Source organism: Ambystoma mexicanum, chromosome 7p (genome assembly GCF_040938575.1).
Source record: "Ambystoma mexicanum isolate Mex_15411 chromosome 7p, UKY_AmexF1_1, whole genome shotgun sequence".
Lineage (NCBI taxonomy): Eukaryota > Metazoa > Chordata > Amphibia > Caudata > Ambystomatidae > Ambystoma > Ambystoma mexicanum.
Genome location: NC_090939.1, coordinates 866,945,371 through 866,959,384, shown reverse-complemented (window position 1 = coordinate 866,959,384; position 14,014 = coordinate 866,945,371). Strand labels below are relative to the sequence as shown.

The window sequence follows — 14,014 nt, the reverse complement described above, 5'->3', positions numbered from 1 at the left end:
ATAAAGTGAACACACATTGGGGGCACCTGCTTTATAATGAGTGATATATTGGATTAAGGAGATATCATAGTAATGTTACTATTTGTTTATCGACAGTGGAAGGACGAAGGGCTAGGACAGCCTGGCAGAACTCGCACCTGTGAGTGCAGGTTTGGTATTACCCAAATGATTGTTTACAAACAATTGTATGTTAAATCTGGCCGGAATCGTCCAGTATCATTCGGTCGTTTGTAAACGACCAGTTTGGGTAATCACTACCAAACATGCAGAGTGGGGTTTGTAGGGATGGCTTTTGGGGTTAGCAAGGGTGTCCCCCGCTTCCGGAGGTTTGGAGCTGGGGACAAAACAAAGCGGACCCTGCAGCGTCGAATCTCACCCGCGTAGGAGGGATGGATCTGACGCCACAGGATTACAAGATGAGCGGCCGTGAAAAGGTAAGTAGGGGGTGGGTGGGGCACTGCATGGGGCCGGGTGGGGGTTTTTGCTTTGGGGGATTTGGCTGCAGCAAAATTGGCTTTGCAGCCGAATTGGTCACTGGCAATTCAGCCACAAACCACTGTGCCACGGCCAAACCGTATACATCCACAGGTTTCACAGAGGTGTAAGAAATGCGGACGTACCTCACTGCGCTATCACCGTGAACAAACTTCTGCCTCGATGTGATAAACAGTCTCTTCTGCCTGGATGGCTCTTGCTGCATCAGGGAGACAATCTGCAGAAGAGAAATTCACAAGCTGCAATAAGCGATTCAAAACTCTGAAGATGTATATCCTGTCAATTTCATTTTAAAAACATTACAATGGTTGAATTAGTGTCACATTTATTGAAAGATGGCAATGTCCTTGGCATATGTTACATTACCTTTTGCCCTGGAAAAAGATTCTTTTAATTTTCATTTTCACTTCACTTTACCGTTGCACACAAAGTGATGCATATGAATTGAAATTAAAGTTACCAATTCCTATCTTATTAGGACCAACTGTGTGAAAATATGTCTAGCTCCACACCAGTTCACCTAAGGGAGAAATGTCAAAGCACCCCTTCTGACATATCAGAACTGTTGGGAAGAAAGGTCTTGCATTTCCCCAGTTTTTTTAGGATCTACATATGCAAATACTTTTAAACAAATGTAAGCACTGGTCTTCAATGGCCATGATCTCCCTTTCTCTACCTCCACACACTCTTGTTGGACTTCCCCTATCCCCTCACTGCACCTGCACCATCCGTGGGCTTTTGTTACCATCCCATTTTCAATTGTTTGTAGCCAAAAGGCTTTTTTTTAAAGTTATAAGGGAGTTTTGCTAATTTCCGTTTTTATGTATTTGTGTATTTGGTATCCCCTCCACGCCCAGTTTTTTAGGACATAGTGCAGATTTGGTTATATTAGCATGTTATTTATTAGACGCTGTGCTATGTATGCCGTGGGATGTTATGTTACACATGATGTCATTTCACATTAATGTCATGTCGCTTTGTGCAAAGCCGTCAAACTCTGTGAAGAAGGTAACATGTTGCACATCACAAACTCTCAAATAAACAAATAATGCAAGAGTGGCACTTAGTTCAGAAAAAGGGGCCATCATTCCCAAAGTAGACCTGCAAATGAAAGCTGGTAAGCAGGACCTGCACCCTTTCTGAACCTAAGATGCTTCCTCTGCCCTCTTTTAAAAGAAAAAAGGGACCCGCAGCCCATGTTGAAAGGATGGTCAAAGTTGGATTAAGCAGATGAACTCCCATAAGAGCGCATCGTATTGTATTGTATTGTATTTTTATTTGCAACACATCCGAAAACCCACAGGCATCAGGGGGCACATAGACACACAAGACGACAGAGAAGACGGTACAATGCAAACAAGGTCTGGCCAATGTAATGGAGGAGGAGGATAGCTGAGCGGCAACGTGCCCGCCTTGGAAGCAAGACAACACGGAGCAGCACAGGTTTGATCCCCGGGTCCGCGCTTAGAAACCTCGTGGTATTAAGGGCGTTATAAATAACCTATCATATCATATCATATAATCTTAGGCAAAAAGAACAGTTTTCAGGGACTTCTTAAGGGAGTAGGGACCAATCTCAGGACTTGAGGGAGGTCATTCCAGATCTTAGAGGCGCATTTGGCAAATGATCTACTCAGTTCTTTCGATTTCTTACAGTGAGGACAGGAGACAAGGTTAGTATTAGTTGATCTCAGTGAAGGTAAAGAGGCATACCATGAGGTAGCTGATTTCAGGTAACTAGGCGCCTTACCCTACAGGCCTTTGTGAAGTAAGTTTGCTGCTTTAAATTGACAGCTAGCCATAACTGGTAACCAATGGAGTTCCCTCCGAAAGCTGGAGACATGGCACCTCTTGGAACTTCCTCAGCCCAAACAGAATACAGTTTCCCACGCCATTATTACCATCCCCTTGAAGCTCCTAGAAAACCTGTAGAGCTTCCCGGCAGCCCGGTCCAGAGCATTGCTCAAAGAGCACCCCGGCCGAAGAGTCTCTGGGCTTTCCTGTATTGATAACCTGGCCTTTCCTGGCCCAGGGCATAAGTAGACGAGTGCGTGCTCTCCTGGTCCATTGTTGATCACAGACAGGTGGTGCAGGAAGGCCTCGAACCCTGACTAGCACTGGAACAACGGCACATGTGCATCACTGGAGAGTTTCACACAACCTAGAGCCAAACGTTGACGGCACATGGGCCGTATAACGAATGGTTGCTCTCTTATAGTTGTGGCCTGAAGTGAGTAATTTCTTCCATGTAGGTAGCAGGTCATGCATTATATTACTTTACCCATGGCAGTGAAACTCTTTGCGTCACTCAGGTAGTGCAGTTCTGAGAGTGTAGTCAAATGGGCCATGCTTTACTAAATCACTTCTGATAGTGGCGGAAACTTTGATTGCATCGCTCTGTGTCTTTAAAAAGAGTAGTCTCCCAGCCGTTCCGCTGCAGTTCGACTTGCACAGGGAGTCCAGCGTCTATGCTAATTCTATAGATAGGTGCTTATTAATGGAAACTGATAGCCTGCTCCCAATCACCTCCATACAAGTTATTTGCACCCCCGTGGTGGATCACTCAATCCCATCCTCCATTAAGCGGCCAAGCAGTTTTGGCTCCTGGGGGATCGTGAGCATCCCTTCTTCCCCTTGCCTCTGCCGCTTTGTGTTCCCCTTTAGCAGGTGTGCAGCGCCTCTTCTGAGAGTAGGTTTGGTGCCTCCAGATTACCCCCCCTGGTATAGAAGAAGCCTGAGCACATCTTTGGTCCATCACACATCCATATGATGACTAATTCTAGCACTACGACACAAAGGTACGGATATGGGTTGTTTGACCTAAAAAACTGAACCTACTGCCCATTTGACCACATTTTCTGGACCTACTTTTTTTTTAACCTAGTGCGGAGGGAGACCTCCTGCAACTCCCCTAATGTGGGGGAGACACCCTGGACCCCCAGATTTACCCCCACATCAACCTATACCCTTACCCCACCTTACAACGATTTTGTAATTATAAGTGTACAATTTGACCTACCGAATTAGGTCAAAAAGATGCAGTCGAATGGGAGTAGGTCAAATTGGACAATACCAACTGTATTGGTACCTATCCTCACAGAGTATTGTCTGGCATCACAGGTGGGCTTAGTCCCCATTAAGGGTTATTGATGCACTACCAATGATTACATGTGCACCCTACTACTATAATCATACACCCTCCCCTCAACCTCTCTGCACCCTTCCGTTTGTCTGATTGCTTCTATCCTACTCCCCCTTCTATTCTCTCACCTTTTTTCCCGTTTCCTTTTGGTGTAACCCACACAGGAGTCAAGTCCTAAAAAAAAGTGGGGGGACTCAGACCTCACAGGCAGTGAACGTAAAGTGAAAACAAATTGTATATTTAATTTTAGGTGGACTTTCCCAACTCAGAAAATGTACAGGACAAATAGGCACTTGCCAAGATAACATGTTTTCTTAAAATGGTGATTGCTAAATGTAAAAAAGTTAAGCAACGTGTGTCTGAAAATGTATACGAAAACGTATCCTGTATAGCAAACAGTCAATAGGAGGGTTACACACCAATCAGCTTGAAGATTTGTGTGTCTTGTCTCTGAATGGAGTGACCTGTGTTTGAATCACGGACACGGCTCTCAAGTGGTCAGAGCACTTTTTTAAATGGTTTACTGGACTGAAAACACACAGAGATAACGGCGCCCACCCTCTGAAAAAAGTGGGCCGACGCCCTCCACCCGCTTGTTCCCTTGGCCTTGAGCCCTGGTCCCTGCACGGGGACATGAGACACTATTACCTGGACAATCCTCAGCTCTGCAAGACCACTACAGTGTTGACTGGTGCAGTGTAAAAGCTGAGTAACATAACATAAAATGACCCCTTTATATATGCTTTGATTGACTTGCACATCCATAGGATTTTGGGGGCAGCTTTCAAGCTCAAGATGGCGTAACATCGGAAAACCGAACTACAATTATGGAGGAATGTTAGACACATGTAGAGATACTTTAAAAGGATATCTAATCCTGGAATATGGATGCATGCAACTCAGCTCAGTGTGTGGGAGATTCTGAGATGTTGTATTGGGATTAAAGAATGTGTCCTGCGCCTCCTGATGAATAGGTCTGAGCCAACCTTCAGAAACTGACCTGAGAATTCACCTAGACGTAGAACTGAAATGTAGGAAATGAAGGCCCATGTGTCAGTTTCCCTGCTCAAACTCCTGGTGCAGGTTCAGCTGAGACTATGAAGCTTGCAAAGTTCAGTCCTCAGGAAGGATTTGGCCAAACCATCATTTGGTAACCATGTTTTTGCATTTGAAATAGCCTAACGGGTTCCCGCTTTCTTGATAAGCTTAGTTTGGCTGGGCAGAAGAGTGTGGCAGGGCTGAGTCACACAATTGGAGGCGTTAGACATTTTACATTTTATTTGCAGCTTAGATTTAAGGTTTTTTATGTTTTGGATTTATTAGCGGGGGAACTCACTTTTGTAGTATATGTTTTGTTAGGAAAAGGTTAATTGGTATTGTTTTCTAAGGTAGGGAAACGATTATTAGTTCTTTTTGGTTTGTTTGGAAAAATATTTCCCTATTGTGTTTTTTGTTTTGTTTTTGGGAAACCTTGCTTTTTGCTGTTTAGTTAGAGAAGCCATATTTCCGTGTGTTGTTTGCGATGGATAGCTCAGTTGCTAATAGATCAATGTAGTGAACCTTAGGGACCCCTGATCTTCCTTACTTTGGTAAACTATTCACTCCACCCCGCACTTAGGGTATGGGAAAAACTTCTGACACCCCTTAATCGTGTCGTGTAAGGAGCCGAGTTGAAAGGCAAATATCTACGTTCAATTTTTGATTTGTGCCACCTTTCACGTTAGCTAGTAAGAGTAAGCTAGCTCACCAAATTAAGCACTTGCTGCTGAGATCTGAGTGTGATGTGCAGGGTGCAGCTTTGAACCCCTGCGAAATCTACTGAGCCTTTCATTATTCCAAGGTCATTACATGAGTGCCAATTTTGGTTGGCTAGTAATAATTGTAAATAAAAATGCTCTATGAAGAGCAGGTTACCATTTCTCTAGTTAAAATGTGCATTGTAGGAGTGTGTTCTTGTACAGTTTATGTGATACTGCATGCAACTTCGCCCCTTGCCCACCAGTGTGCCCTGACATCCAGTACCATGGTCCAACCTTGAGCCACCTCCAGCGAGACTGGAAGGGCACAGCGGCCTATGTTTATGTCGGGGTGAAGCGGGTGGAGCCCTGCCAGAGAAAGGATAGGTGGCAGCCTAGGGTCACAGTGGAGATGGGGTGCTGCTCCCTTTTCATCAGGATCATGGAGCAGGAATAAACAAGGTGCCACCTAGAGGACTGGGACGAAGGCCAATGGCACCAACCTGCTCCAGGCTCCCCTAGCAAGGAGACCATCTTGATTACACATTGCACCCAAGCATTAAGTTGACATTGGCATGTTTCACGTGTGGGCAGACGAGCAACTAATTCTGCAATTGTTTATAACTAATTCTGGATTAGTCATTACTTACAACGGGGCAAAATTCACTGAGTTCAGTTGTCTCTATTAAGATTGCTACAAAATCAAGCAATATAGCATCCCAACCCCTGTGATAAAGGAATAAAGGAGGGCACTCTTTACAATTGTACTTCAATAGAAACTCCTGAAACATAACAATCATCACATGGCAGCATTTGATTTTGCACAGCCATCACGCCACTTAACTGCCATGGGTTTACCCTCCCCCCCAGTGCCAAGGCCTTTTTTGGTGATTTTGTTATTTCGCCATTCAATGCCTTCTAACGTTTTCTGTTTCATTAACCCCTTAAGTGCCAAGGACGAGGTATCTCGTCCTTGGCAACAGGGAAGTAATCCCAAGGACGAGATACCTCGCCCTTGGCATTAAGGGGTGAGTATATGTTTTCAGTAAATATAGATGTGTTATTTGTGCATGATGTTTAAAGATTGTGCATCTTTCCCACCCCATGCACACTCTTGGTACAGAGTGCCCTACACTGCGCTACCTTCATCTGCACCAATCAGAACGTTAATCTGCCAATTGAAACATGGGATAGGAGTTATATTTCTGCAGGTGATGCTTCCATGGAACATGACACCGCACTCAATGTTCTCGCTGCCATCCACACCTGTTACCAATGTCCCCTGCTAAATAATCCCTTGGTCCCCTCAGATCCTTCCCAATCTTCCTGTATGCTTCTGTGTCCCTTCCTCACCACATATTTTCAGGTGCTCGCCGCCACGAAACTCTTCCACTCTCTGCACACCACGGTCGAAACCATAATCGATTTGGCACCGGTGTGTTTCCTGTTCTCCTCTTTTGTGAGGAGTCCTCTTTAAAAGGGAGTCTACTTGTTGTCTGATGTGTCTTCATGTGACGCCCTGATGCCTGAGGGCGACTGGCGTGATACAAATAAACAAATAAATAAATAAATAAAAATAGATGAATAAATAAACCCTGAACCCTGACTCCTTTTAAAAAAAATTACATTTGTACATGATGCAGCCCAGTTCCCCCTGAGCTACTCCCAGTATAAACCCCTTGCACTTATTCTAGAGTGTGCTCTGAAAGGTGTGCAATAATAGCATGGCTACAAAACAAAATGGCTGATTTTGGGCGATGTGCAATACGAGTGCAAGGCTAAGGTGCAATTCACTAATTAGAATCACTCTAAGGGCAGAGTGTTCGTAAGAAAGAGATGGTGCAAGTGTGTATGAGAGATGAAGCACTTGCAAGCCGGACCCAAAAGTAGTTTTTTCGTCACATTCAGAAGTTCCAGAACTATCTAATCAGTATTGCTTTATTTTCTCCAGTTGGATACACGATGCATGACCTCATATTTGAATGGTTGGACAAGGATCCAGTTCAAGTAGCTGAAGGCTTGACACTGCCGCAGTTTATCCTGAAAAACGAGAATGAACTTGGCGACTGCACCAAACACTACAACACTGGTGAGTGTTTAAGCATTGCATTCTGTTTGTCATCGATGAGTACATCTCTATTAATGTCCATGTCTAGGCTCTAGACCTGAATAAAGGGTGCTTGCAAAATTACGGGGGCATTAAGGTTTCCGCTGCCTTCTCATGGGCAAGTTGATCCATTATTTAGCATATTTCAGTGGGGTAAATTCCTTCAAGGCTTGTGAGCGGTGGAGATAAATAGTTTGCCACCTGCTCCCACCCACTTGACACAAAATTGTGTCAGGATCATTATGCTGGTTGGATGGAGGAGTTGGTGATTTAATGAAGCATTGCTTTGTTCTATAGCCATGCATGGTCATGTGTCGATTTTATTAATTCAGCATACAAGTCGGAGATGTAGTCACAAGGGTGACACTTGTGTCCTTTTGTGGGTCCTTGTGAAAACTCTACTTGCAGTTGTCTGAAGAACCTGCAGACGCTGAATCTGGTTACGCATGCTGAGGGAAGGCTATACTCTTAAGAGGGGTGTGAAGGTTAACCAGTAATGACCCAAACAACACAGCATCACAGTTCAAAATAAAGGGAATGTCCAATCAAGGTTCTATAAAAATATAAACACTTTAATTAAACAAAACACACCATCTGTAAGTAGAACGAAAAGAGATTACTATGCAAAAATCCACCCCAAAGGAAAGAACAGAGAAGATGCGACAATCGAAAGAAAGTAGCAATCTGAGTGTAGCTGCAGGAGTGGTAGGTAAGGCACTACCATAAAAAGAGTATTGGGGTGAGAACAAGAGCGATCGTGACCTCACCAGTTTCTAGGGTCTCAGTGGACCATGGGGGCAGGTCAATGTCACAGTACCTCGATTCAGTTCTTTGTGTGCTGGCACATCCGACCCCGGTTTGAAGGGTGAGGCAAGCTGATCAAGCTCAGCCAGGCATGTGAGATTGTGGAGGTCCTGGCAGGAAGCGGGTGTTGAGTAGGGGCGAATTCCAGTGCTCTGTGCGGTTGAACAGTGGCAGTTCAAGTGATGCATGTTGGGAGCAGGCCAAAGAACATTTCACAGTTGGCCAGGATGAGTTGGACTTTGGCTGTTGGGAGAGGTTGACGAGTGGCGCGCATCAGTTCGAGTTGGCGGGTGACGGCTGAGGAAGTGGTGATCGAGGGTGTGTTGATGTGCAGCCAATGAAGCGGTGGTTCACAGGTTACCTGAGCTGAGCCATTGTTTTAACCCCCAGGTAGAATTAGTGAGTGACCCTCCAGAGATTCGGTCCAGTTTCCGGCATTGAACAGATGCTTGGGGCCTAACAAGTGACATGCTTCGCTAGGACACGAGGCAGGGTCGAGCTGGTTTAGATGCAGTGCAATAGTTCGGCTGGTTGGACACCAACACCAGTGCTTTCCCTATTGTTCAGGATGTGTGGAACACAGAGCGACCGGTTTGGTGTGGGAGAACAGGGAGCATTGGCTGGTCTGGCCCTCCAGTTTCTGTGAGGCCTTCGCAAAGGACTTGAGGACAGAATACTCAATTTCATGGTCTGCTCTTCTGGCACAGAAGATCTGTTGCAGAATTATTGTCCCTGGTCCAAAACACTGGTCACTCCATATGTGTTCCCTGGGATTGGTTAGGGGACAGATCCTCCTTCTGTCTTGGACAGCTCCTTCTTCACCTCAGACGGAGGACTTTGGACAGTGCAATTGTCCCAAAGGAAGACAACTAAGAATCTTCAGAATGTCTCTTCGGCCTTTAAGCGAAAGGAATTCTGTTCATGGGGTGTGAGACTCCTTCTTTTAAGGGCACAAATCCTCAGGAGATTGGTCTAAATCTAGCCTGCTTTAGGGGACGAATCCCTGCTCCTGGCTGGAAGAGAAATCCATTTTTATTCAGCTTTTGCCATTAACAAATCATATAATACAATAAATAGCACAAAACACAATTCCTAAAACACTATACAGAAAGAGCTAAACATTTCTGTTAAAACATTATAAAATCACTTTAAAAAAGCATGTCAAGTTTCCCAAGCGCTCCGTTAACAAATTCACATATGTCCATCAAAACATTAGCATCATTAATACACAGTAAGAACTCCATTGCCACTGCTGTTCTAATATTATAGTGACACCTGAGCCATAATCTCCTAATATAATTCAGTTGGCTGCAGAGCAGCACATTTTCAATGGCACCCACTCCAAAAGAACAAAGCCCACTATTGGCTAACCAACCCACCCCCCCCACAGGAGTAGAACATGTAGTCTCACCTTTAAAATAATTCTTCTGTATTCAGGAGCCCTCAGTTTTACAATAATCTGTTAAACTGCGGCACACAACGAGAGACCACCAAATATTTATATAGCGTAGGTTCATGCTATGCCTTGTCATAATGTCATAGTCAAGATACCTAGCTCTCTTTTTTAGATGCAACATAGTTATTTTACCTTAATTAGCCACATAAAATCCATACCCCAACTATTACACAACGCTATACACTTTTTAATCCACAGATATTTTATCTGCAAGAACTGTGACATAATTGTCCCACATTGCATTTTTTATATTCTGATTTTCTGGGTTGCAAGTAAATAAATTCAGGGCATAAATGTAAATATTTTCGCTGTGCTAAGATCCTAATACCGGGAGCACCCAATTCCATCTGCAATGCTTCCCCCATGGCGGCTGGGCCCATGCGCAAGTATCTTCCTTAGAAAGCCATTTTGTAGGTGATCTAATACGGCGAGCTCCAAATGGCCCCATTATTCCCAGCCATAAAGGACTGCAGCGTTTACTTTGTCCTGCAAAACCTCAAGGCATTTGTCTAATTGGCGGCCCCCAAACTTATAGTGGAACCTGGCCAGGCCTCCCAAACCCATTCCTAACTTGTTTTCTAGCATTACCAAGTTGGAACGCCAGCTACCGTTTTTCGCAAATTGTCCCCAAATTGTTGTAGGATTCTGTGACCTCATTGTTCACCTTATCCATCATCCATATGTGATCGGAAGTATTTTTTTTTGCCAAAGATAACAATTTTGGATTTAGACAGGTTTAGCTTCAGGCTATCAGTCTCAAAATAGCTTGCTGCATAGCCCAAGCTACAACCAAGGCGCTTTGGTGTAAGATCCAACCACGTTGTATCTTATAGGAGAGCCTGGAAACTGCAGCTATTTCAAACAGGTGGGAATATCGATCCGTGCTGGCAAAGATATGCATCCCTGCCTAACACCCAGATTGGTACCGAACTAGACGTGCATCCTGTATTAAAGTTTTGGAGTAAAGGCAAAAAATCAACTGCAGTAGGGACTGCTAGTTTGAGTAATTGACTCTAGAGAGTTGCCCGATCCAGAATGTTGAAAGCTTTAGCCAAGTCCATAAAGCTGCATATACCCGGCTTTGCCTAATTCCCAAATACTTGTGAAGACCAATATTGAGAAAAAAACAATGATCTGTAGTCCCATATCCCTTTGTGAATCTGCCTTGGTAAATTGGCAGCAGACTTTGTACCTTGGCCCAGACCGCTAATCTGGTTGCAAGACTGCTTGCAAAAATCTTACCAGCTGTATCGAGGAACGATATTGGGTGATAGCAATGATGATACGTATGTGTCCCCTTTTTGTATAAAGGGATAATCACACTCCTGGCCCGTGAAGCTGGATAGACTTGAACCTGGGTGATTGCATTAAATACACCCACTTGAATGGGGGCCCAGCAATCTTGAAAAAATGTGTATATGTCAGACCTTATACCATCAGGGCCAGGGGCTTTTTCCCATTTTTGTAGCAGCAATCGCTTTTGAAACCTCTTCTAGAATTAAAACTACAATGCCCAAAGCAAACTCACACCTCCACAAAGATTAAGACACTTCAGCTGCTGTGTTAAACAAAATCTGATTATAATGCAGTGCATATGCCAAAGGAGAGATCTACTCACAATCTTCTCTTTCCCTGATCAGAAAGCCCTGGGCAACAAGATCCCAGAACCCTCTTGTATCATTCTCGCTAATCATCTTATCCAATCGACCACATTGTGACTCAATATAGCTCTTCTTCTTTTCTTTTAGAAGTTTATATAATTTGCCTGTGGTTATGTTTTTACACCTTACCACATACAATAGTTCCCATTTTGCCTTCCGGCAGTCCTTGTCATACCAAGGGATACCTCGTCTCAATTATCCTATAGGTTTAGTCATAAGACTTAGTACCCTACAGTACTGACAGGAAATTAGACTTGCCAGATCCTCATAGGCCGCTAATATTGGACCAGGAGAATGGGTTAGAGAGCATATAGCTGAAGCATGTTTACTTACGTCATCCTTACATAAGATTATAGCCAGCTCGTCTTTAGACATCTTTAAGGAGCCAGCATGTTAGGATCTACTTCCTGCCATCGAGGTTTACAATTGTTAGAGATGCCACTTTCCAGGTCAAGAGATTAAGGTTTTGATCTCTTGCTAGTCTAATATAGATGAGGAAATTACATACGAAAGGAAAGCCATCGATAAGGCCGTAGTCTAGCAACAATTCTCTAGTCCTTGATTTAAATGTCTCTTTGGGTTGACTGTCTCCCACTCATCTTCAATTTTTCTCTACTAAAGAAAATTATTGAATAAATTAGTCATTCACCCACGATCAATCCCCCTTCGTCATAAATGGATTTCGCTCTTGGAGATCACAAGCCGTTTCTAGATCTTTTTGGCCCGTATCCAGTTCCTTGCCTTGCCAGAGCTTCAGGTGGAAATCGCCCATAATAATCAGGCTCTCATTGCAATTAAAAATAATCAATTTTACTAGCCAACTATTGGTTGCAAAAAGGCTGATAACTCTCTCTTTTGGATGTAACAAGGGTTAGCTGGTCACTAGAACATTAGCTCAGGGCAAAAGAAACTTCTATTCCCTGGTCATTAGCATTCATGACCAGCTTTGGAAACATACAGATTGCTTTATGCACTAAAGTTGCACTGCCTTTTGATGGGTACCCTGTTCCACACTGATGGGTTGCGGAGGAAAAACAAACAGAAATCAGTAAAACTTGTGTGAAGACATTCATCATCTTTTAGGTATGTCTCTGGTAGGCAGATCACATCAGACCCTTTTTTTTTTTTTAAAAAATTTGATTTGATTGATTTTATCATAAACAACAAAGGAAAATAAAAAAAAGACAGAAGACCAAAGTAGACTTCTGGTGGTACACCATTCTTAACATTCGGCTACATAACAAAAACAAAGGGCTTAGTGTCAGCTTGCATTAATAAACATTTGTCTCTGTTCACAATCAGGGTGTATTTCTTAAAACTAAAGAACTTCCCCTTCCCCTCTACCCCCTCCCTCCCATATTTTAGCACCTATCCATTGTTAGTTGTTGAGGCATAAAAACATTGATAGCGCAATAATCATGCCTCCGTTGTCTGGTCGCGCAGTGATCACTCAGTTCGAGAATTCTTCTATTGTTGCTGCTTGCGTATTGGATGTCCATCAAGACTCCTCAGGCTCGTCCGATTGAGATTCGCTATCTGTCGTTAGATGTTAGTCCATCCATAAGGCTTCGCATTGAGCGACCTTGACATGTAGAGCGGACGTTATGGTTTCCATTAGGTAAATATTTGTAGCTAGGGCAATCCATTCATTTTTCCCGGGCACCGCTGGAGATTTCCATTTGATCACCAGGAGAGCCCTGGCGGCTAGCAGTAAATGGGGGGTCAGGCCTTTCACTCTGGTCTAATCGTCCGCGTCCCTTTCTAAGCCAAAAAGTACGAGGTAGGGGTCAGCTACTCTTTGGATGCCCTCTATTTCCTTGATCCACCCTAGTACTTCATTCCAGAATACTTTGATGCGCGGGCAGCCCCACCACATGTGCCAGTAGCTTGCTGTTTGACCACAGTTTCTCCAACAAGTCAAGTTCATTGACTGAGACATTTTAGACAGCCTAAGAGGGTCATATTGCCACCTGTGTAGGAGTTTGATGGCGTGTCATTTATATTGACAGGAAATTGATGTTCTAGAGGCAGCTCTGCACATTGTATCCCATTGCTCGGGGTGTATGTCTTCACCAAAGTCTTTTTCCCATCTGGACCTCAAGGGTTCCGTGGATCCGACTCCTGCTGCTATTAGCTCCCGGTACATAACTGACATAAGACCTTTCATCTCTGTTTTAGAATCCAGGATCTTCTCGAATGGGGTCAAGTCTCTGTTCAATTTCTCTTGCCATTCCGTCTTCGTTAAGACCCCTTTCAGTTGAATGTACTGGAATGTGGATAGGGTGCCTATACCCAGTGCTTCAGTCAGTTCTGGTAGAGTTATATAGGAGTCTTTCCTCTGGAGCTGGCCGACTCTCTGCAAGCCCGCCTCATACCACGATTGGTACCTACCCACATCGGGTATATGATTGTTTATGCCGGGGGACCATAGGTGACTGAGCGGGGATGGCCAAGTGGTAATTTTGCGCATCTCCTTGTCTGCTCGCCATATGCTCCAAATAGTGCTCAATATGGGGTGGTTTTTGATTTTCCATAGTACCCTTTTGTGCGGAGTCCATAGCCATTCTGATACTGTGGCCGGGGAGAAATAGTGGTTGTTCATTTGGACCCATT

At 44.1% G+C, this 14,014-nt stretch overlaps 1 protein-coding gene across 6 annotated transcripts in view; it reads left to right on the top strand.

Moving 5' to 3' along the window:
* The window catches only part of GLRA2 (glycine receptor alpha 2), a 979,311-nt gene that overhangs the window by 431,186 nt on the left and 534,111 nt on the right, over nucleotides 1–14,014 (top strand). For all 6 annotated transcript variants that reach the window (XM_069637069.1, XM_069637070.1, XM_069637072.1 and 3 more), the window contains one exon: nucleotides 7,325–7,462. In XM_069637069.1, coding sequence (XP_069493170.1) covers nucleotides 7,325–7,462 — 138 coding nt within the window. The remainder of the gene's footprint in view (nucleotides 1–7,324; nucleotides 7,463–14,014) is intronic.